Source organism: Plasmodium vivax, chromosome 4 (genome assembly GCF_000002415.2).
Source record: "Plasmodium vivax chromosome 4, whole genome shotgun sequence".
NCBI lineage: Eukaryota > Apicomplexa > Aconoidasida > Haemosporida > Plasmodiidae > Plasmodium > Plasmodium vivax.
In genome coordinates, this window is record NC_009909.1 from 237,366 (window position 1) to 253,559 (window position 16,194).

Here is a 16,194-nt window from a genome sequence, read left to right on the forward strand (position 1 = left end):
AGGTGTATGTTTCTCCAACTCAGCTACACTGCAGAGAGTCGCTGTTCTCTGACCCACTCATCTCCGCCGGCGCTCCTTCCCAGGTTTCTTCCCATCGATGGAACGGCGCGCTCGGATTTTTCCTCACGAGAAAACTTCATTGAAGGGAAAAAAAAGAATTAAAAAGAAACGTACGATTGTGCAAGCATAACTGCATAAGAACAACTGCGCAAGAACAACTGCGTAAGCGCCAATGGGCATCTACAAGTGCGTGCATGTGGCAGCTCGGCGACCTCGCTCGTGCACCCCTGGACGGGCCGTTCTTCACCCAGTCGAGCCATTTCCACCTGTGATGCGCTGCATGCGCGGGCGCATTCGCCCCACTCAAACGTGACAGTTTGAATTTAAATTTGAGTTTGCATTTTTTTTGTTTTGCTTCATTTTTTCTTTATTTTATGCCGACATGCTTGTCTCAACACGGGGTGCACCTTGTGTCTGTCGTTTGGGGTTTCCCTTTTGGGCAGCTTCGCCTAGTTGGCCCTGCCCCTTCACGAAAAACGCTTGGATCGCTTCTAACCACGACGCGAGTTATTCTTGCGACTGCGGAGAGTAAACAGGTACTCCCCTGATGGTAGCCACGAGGGGGGAAACTCTGCTCGAGGAGAGGCGAGTCCCCTCTACCGTGTACTGCCCAGTGTGAACTTTTTTTTTCTGTGCGCGTGTGTGTTCACTCGGGTGTGCATGCACTGCAGAGTGGGAATCTACACGTTCAACAGCACATGGCGATCCGTAGGGCTCGTATCAGGCGAAAAGGAAAAGTGCCCCTTTGCAATGCATCACCTGTGTTTTCCCTATGTTGGCCATGCTTCGGCACCCAGGAATGGGGGAGCTGCCCTGTCCGCTTTGGCGCAATTGTGCATGTGCACATAATAAGCGTTATGCGTATGTGCTTATATATATATATATTTTTTTTTTTTTTTTTTTTTTTTTTCTTTCCATGCGTTGAGCTCACGCGCGTGTTCCTTTATTTCCGCCTCTTCAAAAGAGCAGAATTTATTTGCCCTTCCGCATTACGGTTTCGTTTTTCACTCTCCTCGCACGGCCACCCCGCCGGCTGCTTAACCATGCCTTCCTTTTTAATTAGTGATGTCCCCTCCGCATTTGTTCCTAAGGAGAGCATTCGTTCACCACAGAAGCACACGCACAGTGTGTCACTTGTGGGATGCCCATGTAATTTTTTTTTTTTTTTTTCCCGTTACACTTCCGTTTTGATTTGATTATCTGGCTTATTTGAAGTGTATGGGCCTTTTTTTTTTTTTTCTCTTTTTGGCAATCAGGACCGTCACCTCTTCAGCGAACTATGTGCATACAATTCGTGACTCCGCTTAGAGCGTTTTGAAACACACGAGTGGTCGATTTATTATTTTTTTTTTTTTATTTTTTCTACCATCGTTAGTGCTCCCTCTCCGTTTTGCCCCCCTTTGCTTGTCTTCCGCGGGAAGGGGACGACTAGACGGACAACCCAGGGGCGCCGATCGGCTCTGCTCGCCACGGAAGCATACACGCTGAGGACACCATGCATAAGCTGGCGAACAACGACAGTGATATAAACTCCGACGACTGCAACGAAACGGCGCAGGAGTGCATTTACGGGTTCAGCTCTCCGAAGAAGCAGAGGCGGGGGGGCGGCCAGGGGGGAGAATTGGATGGTGAAGGTGATGCGGACTGCGCCGCTAATTCCGACTGCGATGATGATGCGGACGGTGCCGCTAACGTCGACTGCGGCGCGGATGTCGATTACAACAGCGGATTGCGGCGCGGGGGCGAGGCGCCGAGGGAGGGGCCGGCCCAGATGAGCATCGCTGGGCTGCACAAGAATGAGCAGGACTTCGAGCCGGGGGGGGCGAACGACGCAGAGGAGGAGACGAATGATGAGTACACGGGGGAGAGCGGCGAGGAGGAGTACTTAGCGGAGGAGGACGATGCGGAGTACTTAGCGGAGGAGTGCTTAGCGGAGGAGTGCTTAGCGGAGAGGGGGTCTCTCAAACATGGGGCAGTGCCGCACGAGGACGACGGGACGTCCAACGCGTCTGACACTTCGCCCAATTCGCGCACCTCTCACCGGTCGAGCGAGCCCGGGGATGACCTCTTCGACGAGGAGCTGAACGAAATGATCGACCAGGAGTACTTCCGGGAGCTGATCCCCGCCATCCCCCACGACACGCTGCAGGCATACATCACCTGTCTGAAGATGTTCGGGTTCGAAAGGGAAGTGCAGCTGCACCGGTTGGTGAATCTGCTTGGAGATTTGAGGGACCCCATTTCGGTGATTCAGGTTTTAGGCCTACCGGGCATGGGAAAAACAAAAGTAGTGAAAAGCTTCGTCAAGCTAAAGAACGTGCCCTTCGCGTATGTTAACTGCCTAATGGCTCTCTACCAATCTGGCAAATCCGCAAAGAATGTCATCTACCATACCATCCTGAAGGACCTCAGCATAAATCTCTTGCACGAATTTGAAGAATACAAAAAGTCAAACTGCTTTACAAATTACTCGCACGACCCGACCAAGTTAGTTCCCAACCATGTGTCAAACACGGATGTGTTTTTTAATGTTCTTCATAAGCTGTTGTCCTTTCGGCCCGAGGACGGCACGGGGGGAGAAGCATCTCCAGGGAAGAAGCGGCGCTATGGGGGGAAGCAACCAAAACAGGGTAACGGCGGCGGTGGCGATGGCAACGCACCGGAGGCATCTCCCAAAGGGGTGACGCCCCCGAATCAGCACCTCCACAAAGACCAGCTGTACGACCGATCAGTGGTGTTCATCCTAGATAACGTGCGGTACCTAGTGAGGACCCACCCGGATTTATTCTACGCGTTGACGAGAATCCACGAGTATATTAGAGGGCCATATAACGACTTGACGAAGGCGAATAAGACGACGAGAGGTCTATGCGTCATCCTAATCAATCGATCCCCATTGCCAGATGAAATTTTTGATGGGCTACCCCAACCCCCAACGGTGTGGTTTGACTCGTATACAGCAGACATGTGCAAAAATATTCTATACCGCTTATACAACACCATGTGCTTTGAATCGCTCCTCACATATAACGATAAGGAGGTGCAGATCTACTGCGAGAAGGAAAACAAAACGGAGTTCCTAATCAAAAGGAACGGCGTCATACTAGATAATGAAGTGATTTGCGACATCTGGTGCAGATATGTAGATTACATAATTAATGTATCTTATAAGGACTATAAGAGCGATTTCCACGAGTTGCTTTTTATATGTGGCCACATGTGGCCTCTCTTTATTAAACCCATTCTAGATGGCACCTTAGAACCCATCGTAGAAAATATGAATGCTCTACAAAGGAACATTGATACGCATATCCGAGTGGCTACCTACAACCATGCTAGCCATTTTACATTCGAACTAATTGATTCCGTTTTTTTGAACGAAAATAATTTGAAGAACAAAATTGACTTATCATTCTATTCTAGAGTCCTTCTTGTCGGGGCGTATCTTGCATCCAGAAATGTGCCCCTAACGGATAAACGCTTCTTCAATGCCACTGTAAAGGGGGGTGCCTTTACCCTACCCAAGAAGAGAAAGGGCAGGAGCAAAAACGAATCCATTTTAACCTTAATCAGTCAGGCGATTCCCAAAAATTTTACCTTCATTCGATGGATATGCTTGACGGATTGCCTCCTCGTGTGCTTCTTCAATGAGAAGTTAACACTTAACAGTCTTATATGCCACCAAATAAACACCCTCATTCAGCTCGGCTTCATCAGCTTCTGCTCAGCAAACAATATGTCTTGTTTGGTTCGGAACAGCTTGATGAATGGCGTGCAGTGGAGTGGCTACTGCGGCAGTGCCCTGCTGAACTCCACGAACAACTTCTCCTCCCTCGGCAATAATATCTTTTCCGAGGGGGCCAATTCGGCTTCCTACGAGTCGCTCGACCCCTACACCAAGCTGGTCATCCAGGTGCCCGAGGAGACCATCCGCGGCATCGCCCGGGACCTGAAGATACCCCTCGACGAGTTGATTCTCTGAGGGGGGGGCGGCGCCCGACAGGTAGCGGCTCCATGCAGAGGGGCATCGCTGGCCACACTTCTCAACTGCACACGCGGCGCCGATTTTTTTTTTTTTTTTTTTTTTTTTTTCCTCCAACTTAACCTCCGCGTGCGTATGGCTTCACTAATTCGAGACAACTGTGAGCGGGGGTTCTGCGTGGGCGCATAGGGGGGTACAAAAAAAGGGAGTAAAAAAAGGGAGAAAAAAAAGGAGGAAAAAATGCAAAAAAAAGGAGAAAATAGGGAGAAAATAAGGAGCTGCGTGGGAGCCGCGTAGAAGCCGCGTGGGGGAAGGAGCTCATTCGAAGGGGCGACAACCTGGCACCACCGCCGATCCGCCGCCGCTCTCCTCTACATATCCTCCAGCACGAGCTTCGGGTATATGGCCATGGTCATGAGCTCCTGGAAGAGCAGCTTGCAGGCGTAGGGGATGTAGATCTGCGAAATGTTGGTCTTGCTGTTGCAGACGGTGCACTCGTAGGCGTTCTTGTTAATGTCCGCGATGCAGCACAGCCCGCAGTTATCACACACGTGCACCCGGTAGGCGTCACTCTCCTCGAAGAGCCTCTCCTTCAGCATCTTCGCAGATCCGTGCGAAATCATGCAGTCTCTTTCCATCTCCCCGAAACGTAGCCCACCATCCCTTGAACGTCCCTCCGTGGGCTGCCTCGTAATCATGGTGAGAGGGCCCCTACTCCTGGCATGAATCTTATCCTCCACCATGTGTTTCAATCGTTGGTAGTAGGTCGGTCCAATAAAAATCTTCGATTTGAGCATCTTCCCATTATGCCCATTGTACAGCACATCATTGCCATACTTTTCGTAGCCCAAACTGTGTAGCCTTTGCGAGATCTCCTGTACTGTTATTCTAGAAAAGGGAGTTGCATCTCCTTCTCCCCCTTCTATCGCGGCGACCTTCCCTGCTAGGCATTCCACCAAGTGACCGATTGTCATACGGGATGGAACTGCATGGGGGTTCATAATGATATCTGGGAAGGTACCATCTGAGCTGAAGGGCATATCTTCCGTACGGTAGGTAATTCCGATGGTCCCCTTCTGGCCATGCCTACTGGCGAATTTATCTCCTATTTGGGGAACACGCACTGAGCGGACCTTCACCTTGGCAAACTTATTGCCTCTGCTGTTGGAGGAGAGCATAACAGTGTCGATCACTCCGTTTTCATTTTCACGTAAACTGAGGGAGCAGTCCTTCTTATACTGCTTCAATATATTGGAGGTACTAATGGTGAGCGTGGGAACTTCTAACTCATCCTTCGTGGAGCCAGAAACGATGGTGGTCCCATAGTGGGGGCTGCTTACACTGGAGAGCGTGTTGCCGCTCCTAAAAATGGTGGTGTTGCTCGGGGTGGAGGAAGCAACACTCGGTGGGGCCATCGTCGTTGTTCCCACTGGCCCACTGCTGCTGTATCTGTCACTCATGGGGGAGTCTGGGGCTGAGTCGATCAAATTGGGTCCCCCAATGGAGGAGGGGGAATACGGAGAGGATACACTCCCACATACGCTGCCTCCACTCCCACATACGCTGCCTGCACTTCCATTGAGCATGCTCCCTCCGGTAGGAGAGTCCTTTCCTGTGATGAACCCGTTAGATGTAGACCCACCAGAGGGGTAACTCATCTGTACATTAGGTACCCTCTTCTGAATCACAATATCATCTTCGTCTTCAATGTTGGGGGAGACTTTCCCAATGATTATATCGTCACCTAGAACCCGTATGCCTGGAGCGATCAGCCCGTCGTTATCCAATTTTGTGTAGTCTCCCCTCTTTAGATTTTTTACGCATCTAATTGAGGGCTTTTCAAACGATTCGATGATGAGACTGCCTTGTTGCTTCTCCTCACTTGTGTAGGTTCTGTAGAACACACTTCTAAAGAGCCCCCTATCGATGGAGGACTGATTCATTATGAGACTGTCCTCCTGGTTATAACCCGTGTAGCACATAATGGCCACGATGGCGTTGATCCCTGCGGGGAGGTCCCTAAAGCGGAGGTACTCCATCACCTTGGTGCAGACGAGCGGCCTCTGGGGGTAGTACAGCAGGTGGGCCAGCGTATCCAAGCGAATGTTAAAATTGGTTACGTAAATTCCCATGGCTTGCTTGCCCATGGCGCTCTGGTAGGTATTACGCGGGCTCTGATTGTGGTCGCTAAACGGGATGATAGATGCGCAGACGCCTAGAATCAAAGAGGGATGTATCTCACAGTGGGTGTAATTATTATGGTAACCCGTGCCCGTCTTCAAGTCATCAATAAACATGCTAATCATGGTGGTCTCCTCCTCCTCACAATCTATATACTCGATGATCCCCTCCTGGATGAGGTAATCCCAATTGTAGGTCTCCGGATAGGCCATCATATTTTTCACATGCTCTTTCGTTAGCTTAAGTTTGTTTTCCCCTTTAACGTTCTTCACCACGTATAGGGGCCTCATCGCTCTACCCGAATCGGTAAATATTTTAATCTCCTTACTGTTGACATCCCTCACGATGGACGCCTCCGGGGATATGTCGCACCTCCTCCGCAATTCGTACAGCGTTTCGATTAGATTATCAATTTGGTTGAAGCATCCAACCCATTTTCCATTTAGAAATAGCTTCACCTTTTCCTTCATTAGCTGGGGGGGTACCTCATCTAGCGATTCTAGACCCCATTCCAGGAGGAACTCAAAAATGTTGTTCGTAGATGTGCCTACACTTATGTCACACATAAGGGAGAGGTTCTTCACTAGACCGACGGATTGCCCCTCTGGCGTTTCAAATGGGCAAATCATCCCCCAATGGGTATTATGCAACTGCCTTGGTTTTGCCATCTTCCCTTCTCGACCCAGGGGTGTATTCAACCGCCTCAAATGGGACAAACAGGAGGAGTAGGTCAATCGGTTTAGAACCTGAGCGACTCCCGTTCTGATGACCTTCCCATCTTTGTCCTTACCCCAGTTGCCTGTGGCTAGCTGGTACTGCATCCCCTGCGTAATTTGAGAGCAACTTCTAACCGCCCCCGCAACATCGAATGGCTTGTTATTATCGATCTGTCTCTGTAGAACCCGTTTGACATCTTTGGCCATTTTCCTAAAATAGGTGGAGAAGCTGCTAGCCATTAGAGGCCCCGCAATGTCCAGACGCTTCTTCCCAAAGTGATCCCGATCATCTTCTTTAATTCTTCCCAACTCGGCTAGAAGCAACCGATTAATCATGTACCCAATGAAGTACGATTTTTTGCTTTCCACTCCTGGGCCGGTTCCCATATGGGGTAGGACCTCCTTTCGTAGAAGCTCCTTGGCGTATAAAATTCGTTTCTCTCTCGACGCCCCAACAGTGGGTCCTCTTTTCCCGATGAAGTCCAGACAGATGTCCTGCGTAGGGTAGTCTATGCACTCCTCTAGCGTCTCCCTCAATGTGTTAATCATCATTTTGTCATTAAAATCGTATACGATCCTTTGGAGGATATCCCGATCGGAGGTGCAACCCAACGCTCTGAAGAGAATTCCCACAGAAATTTCTGTTCTTATATAAGGCAAGGTAGCCACTAGTTGTCCCCCTGTCCTGGCTGATCCTCCAGAACCCCTAGAACCCGTTTTCGTTTTCATCTTCACAGAAAAGGCAGATGTGGCTTGAGACCTCTCCATTTGAGACCTTATCTCAGCTACCCAGCCAAACTTCGAAGGCTGCTTCTTCTTAAAGACGTATATAAAATTGTGAGCCATTCTCTCCTGTGCCACCAACACTTTTTCCCCACCATTCACAATGAAGTACCCTCCCTGATCAAATGCACACTCCCCCATGTCTGCGATTTCGCTCTCTGGCAATCCTTTCGTCCAACAGAACATCGATTTCAACATCAGTGGTATTCTTCCCAAGTTAATCCGCTCATATATAAACTTTTCTTTCAAAATTTGACTTCTAGTACTTTCATCCACCACGTAGGTGCTCTGCTCGATGTCTATGTATATGGCAGAGGAATAGGTTAGATTCCTCAGCCTTGCTTCTTGCGGCCACAGGTTCTTATTGGTTAAGTTCCTTTCGTCGTAGAATGGCCTATCTAGGGAGAGCTGGCCGAATTTCAAAGCGTACATCACATTTTTGTTATCATCCCGGTCGGAGCGGTACTGGGGTTGTGGCCTGATTTCTATCTGGGGGTGCTCGTCGATTATCTCCTGCATCCGGTACTCAATGAAATCGTTGTAGCTTTCGATCTGCTGGTTCACCAGCCCGTGGCTCCCAAAGAAGGACCCGATCACCACCCAGCTGTCCTCCTCCGTTATTCGCTCCTCTTCCTCATGGTCCTCCTCCAAAGGGGCATCTGCGGGGGGTGAAGCGAGGAATGGCGGTGTGAAGAGCGGCATGAAGAGCGGCGCGATACGCGGTGGAAGACCGCCTCGGGGGGACCCTCTCCACAGGCGAGCATTACCTGCATGCATATACTCTCCCGAGAAGTAGGACGGCTCCAGTTTCACAGCCATGTTTCGACCGAGTAGGAAGAAAAAAAAAAAAGAAAAACTCTTAAACGATTAAACGCTTAAACGCTTATTTTACACAACTGCCCCTTCCCGGGGGTTGTAAAAAGTGGGAAGGACGCCCTGGCGATGCAACTGCAAGTCAACCAAACTGGAACGGCATCGCGACGGGGCTCTTCCGGGGTGGTGGCTTCTCTGCCGTCCCTCTTTTCGGCAAATTGGTCCCTTTTCGCTAAGCTATTGGTGCCTCGTTGATGCCTTTTTCTGCCCTTTTGCTGCCCTTTTCGCTTCGCTATGGATGCCTTTTTCTTCGCTCCCCTTCTTTCTGGCTGCCCCCAAGCGGGTAATCCGAAAAGGAAGCAGAAGAGAGGAAGGAAGGTATGTTCATCCAGCAGGTTCCACAACGCAGCGGGTGATACATGCGCGTGGTGGCATACATATGTCCCTCCTGACGCTGGCCAAAAAGGGACGCAACAGTGCCCTCTCTTCCTGGCACAGTGACTCAAAATGGTACCCTACTCTCCGTACGCGTAATTTTTTTACTTTTTGTTTTGTTTTCCCTCCCGTGAAAGAGAAAAGGATAAAACTTTCAGGTGCGTCGTATTAAACGCAGAGTAGTTCCCCTACCGATTGGGGGTCGGGAAAAAAAAAAAAAAAAAGGAATTAAAAAAAAACGCTACAAAAGGGTATGACCCAAACTTCTGTGCACAACCGTATTCATCCGCTTTGCATACGACGTACGGGCTTTCAAAAAAATTTGCTTATACATGTGCCATGCGTATGGAGAAAAGGCGCAGCGCTGAAAACGGTGCGTTCTTGTAGCCATCCAGCGGGGGGAAATAAAAAAAAAAAAAATGGCGAGTCGCAATTCGCGCGAAAAGAGAATTAGGGATATGAACGAACTGAACGTGTAAAGAGCGGCGAGCAATTGTTTGGCCGAGTACCCTTCGGAAGAGCGTACTTACATAACCAAGCGGAGTCGAGTCAGCAGAGTCAGCGGAGTGACGCATTATTATAATGACTCCACCACCCCTGCCCTGTTTGCTTCACCCCATTTGAGCGAAGTTCCCCCAAGCAGCGAAAAAGCGTATTGGCAAAACTTAACCAAGAAAAAAAAGAAAAAAAAAAAAAAAAACATAGCATTTCCCGGCGAAGCAAAACAAAACAAAGCAAAACAGATTGCAATAATTTTCCTTTTATGAAACACCGAAGCAGCAACGCAAGCGGCTGAGCGTTCGAGCAACTCCCTGGCAACATTTTTGTGAAACATGCATTTCCTGCTGGAGCAAAACAGGAAAATGCAAACAGATACAAAATATCTTTAAAGAGGCAAATACAAGAATTGCGAATGTTTGTGTAACTTTGGAGGCAGGGAAGTCAGGACAGCACCCCCTTATCATTTTTATTTTTTTTTTTGCTACAAAGCGCGTGTTTTTTTTTTTTTTTCATTTGCCACGAAATGTATGCATACGCAAGTACCATGACGAGTGATACACGTTAGAGGAAAGCATGGACACGCATCAGAGCGAAGAAAAAAAAAAAAAAAAAAAAAAGAAATCGCACAGAAGTTTATAACAACCTGAGTGGAGCAAATATATGTATGTATATATATGTATGCCTCACTCCGCATGGTTACCCCCCGCGTGAGTTACGTGGACGATACAAGACCGAGATTGACCTACCAGTTTGATGAGATGGTTCCCCCCGTTTGGCTTTAATCTGGTCTTCCCCCTCCTCACCTTACCGCATCTCCCCCCGTTCATTTCTTTTTCCCATTTTTACCCTCATTGCAAATAATCACTTCCTTGCTCCTCCCCTCACGCATGCCAGCCCCCGAATGGTAACCCACACCACCCCCCTCCCGCAAAATGGATAAGCATGCGCTGAAGAGAAGAAACAGACTGCTTAAAAAGAATGAAGCGCGGATGAACCTCCTGCTGGGGAAGTCGGAAGGGGGCGATGTAGAGAAGGACGCGGAGGGCAAGCAGAAAGCGGCCGAGTTGAAGCCAAAGCGGAACGAAGCAAATGAAGCAAATCAAGCGGAGCGATACAATGAAGGGCCGAAGAAGCAACCCCCCGCGGGGAAAGACGCCCCTTCGGAGATAGACCAAATGGCAGCACCGAGCAGTTCCCCGGGGCAGGCCAGCACCGTCGAACCGGATCAACACACGGATGACAATTCCAACCAAAAGGGGGACCCCACGAATGGACATGACCAAACTGGGGAGGGAAAACCAGCAGAGGGGAAGGACCCCACTGAGGAGGAGAAGCTAAAGTCGGACGCAGAAGTAACCCAAAAGGGGGGGCAAAAGGGCGAAGTAAAAAACCGAGCAAAAAAAAAACGAATAAGCAGCCACGCAGGCGATAAATCTATTAACGACCGAGAGGACTACACCAATGCGGATGATGCCAATAACCGCAGCGAAAGCAGCAGCAGCAAATCAGAGGAGGAGAAGGTTAAAGAGGAAGCCCCAGCTGCAACCCCTCAATTTAAGGTGTCCATCCGGAGACTAGCCGAATTTGTATCTCTCCTATTTCTCGCCACAATTATAAGCATCGTGAAAGTAAAATATTGTGATTACAATCCTCTGCCGATGAGCATAGAGCCCATGCGGAAGAAAAAGAAAATGCACCGTTTGATCAGCTCCAAGTTTGTTTTTTTTTTCCTCTCCCTTTTCTACAACATAGCATTTTCGCTAATTGATGTGTATACCCATTTTGTAAAAAACAACATGAGTCAGAAGGAGGTCTGGAAGTACGTGCAGAACCTACGGGAAAAGCTGACTAGCCAATCTGAATCCCTCTTGTTTCTCCTCAACAACGGCTCGACGGTTGCTTTTTTTTTTGTGAGTCTCGTAAAAACGTACTTGCTGCTCATGTTTTTAACTCATTTGTTTGATGACATTTTGTACAACTACACCGTCCGCAAGGCTTGGGCGAGCGCGCCCCTCCCCGCGGTGTAGCCCGGCGCGGTGGAGTTGCCGCCTACGCGTTAGAGTTACGTCTGTCTTTGCTAAGCGGCCTTGCGAAGCTGCCCATTTGACCATCTTCCATTTGTTACCTGCCATTTGGTATCTGCCATCGGCCATCCATCAGCTACCGCCCATCTGCTACCATGAGCGACCATCTACCGCCTTCCACCCACCTTCTGCGCACCCTCGCCCGCGCCGCCACACGGAGGGAAGCCATTTCTTTTCCGCCCACCATGTGTCAACGCATCCCCAGTTCAACCAAATGGCCACACATTTATCATGAAGTGAAGTGTTTTGCGAAAGTCTTCCCCCTATTCTGCATCCCACTTTTAAAATATTTTAAAACGCAAAAATGCTCCCTAATTCCCCCTCATTTGTCTTTAAATTTTTTTTTTTCCTTTTTTTTTTTTTTTTTCTTCTTCCAACTTGTTAGCCAAAAATTATGCCCATAAAAAAAAGTATGAACTGTTCAGGTAAAAATGCGCCATTGGGGGTCACCCGAAAAATGGAAAAAACATAACAAAATGTAGCAAAGTGGAGCAAAATAAAACAACCGGTTGGAGTTTCCCCCCAAATGGGTAAACCCCGCGCAGCCATACGAGCAGGCGTGGGGGGGCTACAAATGTTATCAACGTGTAGGGGCGTAGGTGGGGAAGAAACGGAACAAAAATGCACAAAACAATGGGGAAAAAAAAATAGCACGCGCGGTAGGCGATTAACTACGCACAGGGGGGAGGACACACAGCCGCTAACGGGGCATAGCAGCTGACGGGACACAGCCGCTGACGCGATAGAGCCGCTAGCGCGACATAGACGCTGCTGCCCAACGCTGCCGCTTCACGCTTCATGCTACACGGGGCGGGGCTCCTTCCCCTTCACCTCGTGGAACTTGTGCGCAATGGCCTCGTGGTAGACGTAGGCCTTGCTGCGCCGGTACTTCTCGAACACGTCATGCTCGCCCGGGTCTGGCATGCCGGCGGAGTAAAAATCAAAGCTGGATGTCCCCGGGTTGCCCTCCTCATTCCAATTTTGCGCATTTTCGATGGCTATTTGGCTAAAGTTGACATTTTTGCTTTTTTTATTTTTCCTAAGCTTATCATCACTATCGTTTAGCAGCTCGATCATGGAGTTGTCAAAAAGCTCGACAGATGAGAAGGTGGTGTTCGTGTCACTGGAGTAGTTTCTTTCTACTTTCTCTTTCCTGCCCAAGCTCTTCAGCGCCTTATAATTTTCGTAGGCCTTCATCCTTTCGCTCGAATCGGATGCATCGCTACTTTCGCCACTTGCTCCTCCTTCATCCTTCATGATGTTCCCCAGCTCTTCGTAAAACTCGTTTATCTTTTCACTCAGTTGCTGGGACGTGTTTGTGGACGGCGGCGTTTGATACGTATATGAGATGTCTATGGGCGTGTACGGGACGAGTGGAATTTGCAGCTTCTTCCCCTTCTTCGATATAAACTTCAATAGAGTTGCTAAAAAACCTACTGAAATGCTTTCCGGGTTTTTACTTTTGCTGTTTTCTCCCCCCCATGGGTGGTTAAAGTAGCTCTTCCTCCCCTCATCCGGAAAGAAATCTCTCTTTTTGTATCTGTCAAATGGCTTGTTAACCTTTGGGAAGTCATTTGATGGGAGGAGAGGTGGAGGAGGAGGGGGAGGAAGGAGAAGAGAGGGAGGGGGCGGGGGAATATTCCTTCCGTTGAAGTAGCCGCTATGTCCATACTTTCCCCTCTCAAAATCGGTGGTGTATCTTTGCGTGTAGCTATCCGTATAGCCCTGCTCACTATGGGGGGCGCCCCCCATCCCCCCGTTTGGGTTGGTGGTGGACTGGTCTGGCATTCCCTGGTGGTATGAATCAATGTGGGTGCCACCCCCTCCCCAAGCAGCGCCATTCTCATTGCCGCTACCATTCCCATTGGCACTCTCATTGTGAAACACACTTAGCAGCAACTTCGTCTCATTAACATTTGTGATGAGCAACTCCCTCCAAGAGTGCACCATCTGCAAAAGGATATTTATAGCCCCGTGGTCCTTGTAGTAAGCGCAAGTGTACCCATCCTGGATAATCGAATGGACGTACACTTTAAAGTCTTCCAGCTCTTTCCTCCTCCCATTCAGCATGAGCCATTTCAGGAGCTCATTGTAGGAGCATATCAAATTTAGCTTGTTCCTAAAGGAGACACACTTCAAAATCCTTTGGTAAAATTGGACCGCTATAGACTGACTCAGATTGGAAGTAGCACACTTTTTCAACACCCACTCGTTTATAACCTGCCTGCTATCTTTCCTCAATTCCTCACATTGCTTGAGTAGATCCTGTAGGTGTCTTTCGTCCTCTTCGTTCATCGTCTGAGGTTCACCAGGAGAGGTGCCATCCGTTTGGTCCTGTGCGGTGGTAGCACCCCCACCGTAATTACGGGTGTAACTGTACAGCCCGCTACTCCTTCCCTCCTCATAGGTATTCTTCTTCCACCCCCCATAGGGGTTGCTATCCTTTGGGGGGTAACTCCCCCCGATTGGGTTATTTTGGCTCTGCGAAAAGGTTTTGCTGCCTCCCCAGTTGCCCTGGTCCCTCCCGGGCCGCTCGTCGCCGCTGCCTCGGGGGCGGCTTCGGCTTCGGCTTCCACTTCCACTATGACTGTAGCCGCTTCGGGAGGTACTCCGCCCACTACGACCACTTCTCCCACTACGGGCACTCCCCCCGCTGCTGCTCCCGTCGCCATACCTCCTCCTCCCCCCCCGGCCGGCCCTCTCCTCATTCGCGTTCCTGCTCCTATTCCCGCTGTGCGTTCGGCTCCTCGGACTCATTGGGATAGACTTTACTCTCTTCCTTCTGGTTAGGGCAGAAAATCTGGAGGGCAGCACGTATATTTCCCCCTTTAAGTAAAACTCCAATCAAAAGGGGGTTGACGGGTTGGGTAGAGATCTCCCGGGGGGGCACAGCTGCGTTATCTTCTGTGATGGGGGTGGATCCAAGGTCAGGCGGTCTTCCCTCTCCGTTGGCGGGGTTGTGGAGCAGGGCGGCGTATCCTCCTTACAAGTTAACCGCCTCTAAAGTAGTCACCTCACAGGTCAACCGCTCAGCGCTAACGCCGGCATGGCTACTGGCTGACTTGACTGCCTACCTACCTACCTACTTCACCTCTTACATGCGCAACTTAAAGGGGCCTGCTTACACGACTATCTATCATGCGCGCAAAAGCGTATGCTGCACCCTGGGGGGCAACTCTATCACAGGGACATCTGCGGGCGAGTTCTTCCCCCGCAGCTTCGGGACACGGTCTTCAAAAATGGGCAACTCGTTGGCGGAAATTTCTTCAAATGCAGTACCTGTTCGTGAAGCTCGGCACTTGGTGCGGAGGAGAGAAGAAGAAGAAGAAAAAAAAAAAATAGTCTTCCTTTTTCGCTTCCCTTTTCGCTTCCCTTTTCACTTCCTCTTTGCTTCTCTTTTATCCCACTTTTTACGCACTCTTTTAGGCGCTTCTTTGCGCCCTTTGGCGAACTCCCTTTTCTGACGGCGCGGCATCCCGTTTGGCAATTCCCTGCGCGCTGCCCTGGGCAATGCTTGTAAAAAAAAAAAAAAATTTATACCGCAATGGCGAAGCACCAAATGGCCAACTGATGTGACACCATCTGACGAGCACTACGCGAAAGTCACGCGAGGGAGAGATTGCCCAGAGGAGAACAACTTTGACCCGCGTGTTTTTAATTTTTAAGCCTCCACGGAGTCCCCCCTTTTTCCAATTTTTTTTTTTTTTTTTTTTTTTTGCTACACGAGCAGGTACATGTAAAGTGTCATTCATTCGTATGCGCATGCCTCGTGTAGGGGCCACGGCGCCACTTTTGCGAACGCCTATCTGTCGCGCCGACCGACCGTTGATGATACGATCCTGCGCAACGTTCGCTTCTTTCGCCGCCCTCGCTGCCTTTGCGGCACTGACGGGGGGTTGCTCCGGGTGAGAGGAGACCCCCCGTTGTTCTCCTCCCCGCTTCGTGCCACCTTAACGCAGCGCCCCCTCCAGACGTTTGCTTCGAAAAGAGCGTGAGCATATCGAATGTGACCAACCGAGCGGCGCATAATTAGTTTGCCCACCACCGCCGCTTAAAACTGCAACGGATGAGCGAAGACGAGGTCGTGCCTACGTGGGCCCCCCCGTTCGGCGTTGTTAACTGTAAAAGGGTCGCGTCGATGGGGGAATCATCCTGGTGAGTGTATTTTTATACTTCCCGCATCGTCGCCTTCTCCCCCGTTTTGCGTCGCCTCTTTAAAAAAATGAGAGAGAGACAGGCAGAAAAACAGGCAAACAAACATATAGCGATAGAGAGAGAGATGACTCATGCGGGAGAGGCCCCCTAAAAGTGCATCTCCCCCCATATACACACACCTTGAGAGAGGTTGGCTCCCCCGCCGGTGTAGCCTTCCCCAAGCAGCCAACAACATTAGCCCATCGCAATGTTGCACACCGCAGTGATGCACACCGCCATGAAGCACATACGAGTGATGCTATTTCTATGTGCGTGCCGCGACGAGGACTCCCCCTCTGATAATCGCCAAATTAAATTGTAACCCAGTGGCAACGTGCACAGCGCCATCGGCTGTGTGTCCCCCTCCCCCCCTTTCACAGAACATAAAGACATTTTATTTCATCACGGAAACCCTAATTAAACACATCCATTTTTAATTAAATTC

At 49.8% G+C, this 16,194-nt stretch overlaps 4 protein-coding genes across 4 annotated transcripts, besides 8 other annotated features; 2 read left to right on the forward strand and 2 right to left on the reverse strand.

Annotated features, from left to right (window-relative positions):
• Positions 1–954: 954 nt before the first annotated feature.
• Positions 955–984: a microsatellite.
• Positions 985–1,555: 571 nt separating this feature from the next.
• PVX_002750 (origin recognition complex subunit 5, putative) lies at positions 1,556–4,042 on the forward strand (the record flags this gene model as incomplete). Its single annotated transcript, XM_001612839.1, has 1 exon — positions 1,556–4,042. One exon carries the CDS (start codon positions 1,556–1,558, stop codon positions 4,040–4,042), a length of 2,487 nt encoding a protein of 828 aa, XP_001612889.1.
• Positions 4,043–4,135: 93 nt separating this feature from the next.
• Positions 4,136–4,162: a microsatellite.
• A 251-nt stretch (positions 4,163–4,413) lies between these two features.
• Positions 4,414–9,177, reverse strand: PVX_002755 (DNA-directed RNA polymerase II 135 kDa polypeptide, putative; the record flags this gene model as incomplete). The annotated part of the gene is made up of 2 exons (XM_001612840.1): positions 8,490–9,177; positions 4,414–8,381 (listed from the first exon to the last, which is right to left on the reverse strand). The coding sequence occupies exons 1-2, from the start codon at positions 8,539–8,541 to the stop codon at positions 4,414–4,416; spliced, it is 4,020 nt and encodes a 1,339-aa protein (XP_001612890.1). The 5' UTR covers positions 8,542–9,177.
• Positions 9,178–9,187: 10 nt separating this feature from the next.
• Positions 9,188–9,219: a microsatellite.
• Positions 9,220–9,651: 432 nt separating this feature from the next.
• Positions 9,652–9,680: a microsatellite.
• A 17-nt stretch (positions 9,681–9,697) lies between these two features.
• Positions 9,698–9,722: a microsatellite.
• Positions 9,723–10,073: 351 nt separating this feature from the next.
• Positions 10,074–10,102: a microsatellite.
• Positions 10,103–10,403: 301 nt separating this feature from the next.
• PVX_002760 (hypothetical protein, conserved) lies at positions 10,404–11,498 on the forward strand (the record flags this gene model as incomplete). The annotated part of the gene is made up of 1 exon (XM_001612841.1): positions 10,404–11,498. The coding sequence occupies one exon, from the start codon at positions 10,404–10,406 to the stop codon at positions 11,496–11,498; it is 1,095 nt and encodes a 364-aa protein (XP_001612891.1).
• Positions 11,499–11,902: 404 nt separating this feature from the next.
• Positions 11,903–11,938: a microsatellite.
• A 272-nt stretch (positions 11,939–12,210) lies between these two features.
• PVX_002765 (hypothetical protein, conserved) lies at positions 12,211–14,312 on the reverse strand (the record flags this gene model as incomplete). Its single annotated transcript, XM_001612842.1, has 1 exon — positions 12,211–14,312. One exon carries the CDS (start codon positions 14,310–14,312, stop codon positions 12,357–12,359), a length of 1,956 nt encoding a protein of 651 aa, XP_001612892.1. The 3' UTR covers positions 12,211–12,356.
• A 946-nt stretch (positions 14,313–15,258) lies between these two features.
• Positions 15,259–15,282: a microsatellite.
• Positions 15,283–16,194: the final 912 nt, after the last annotated feature.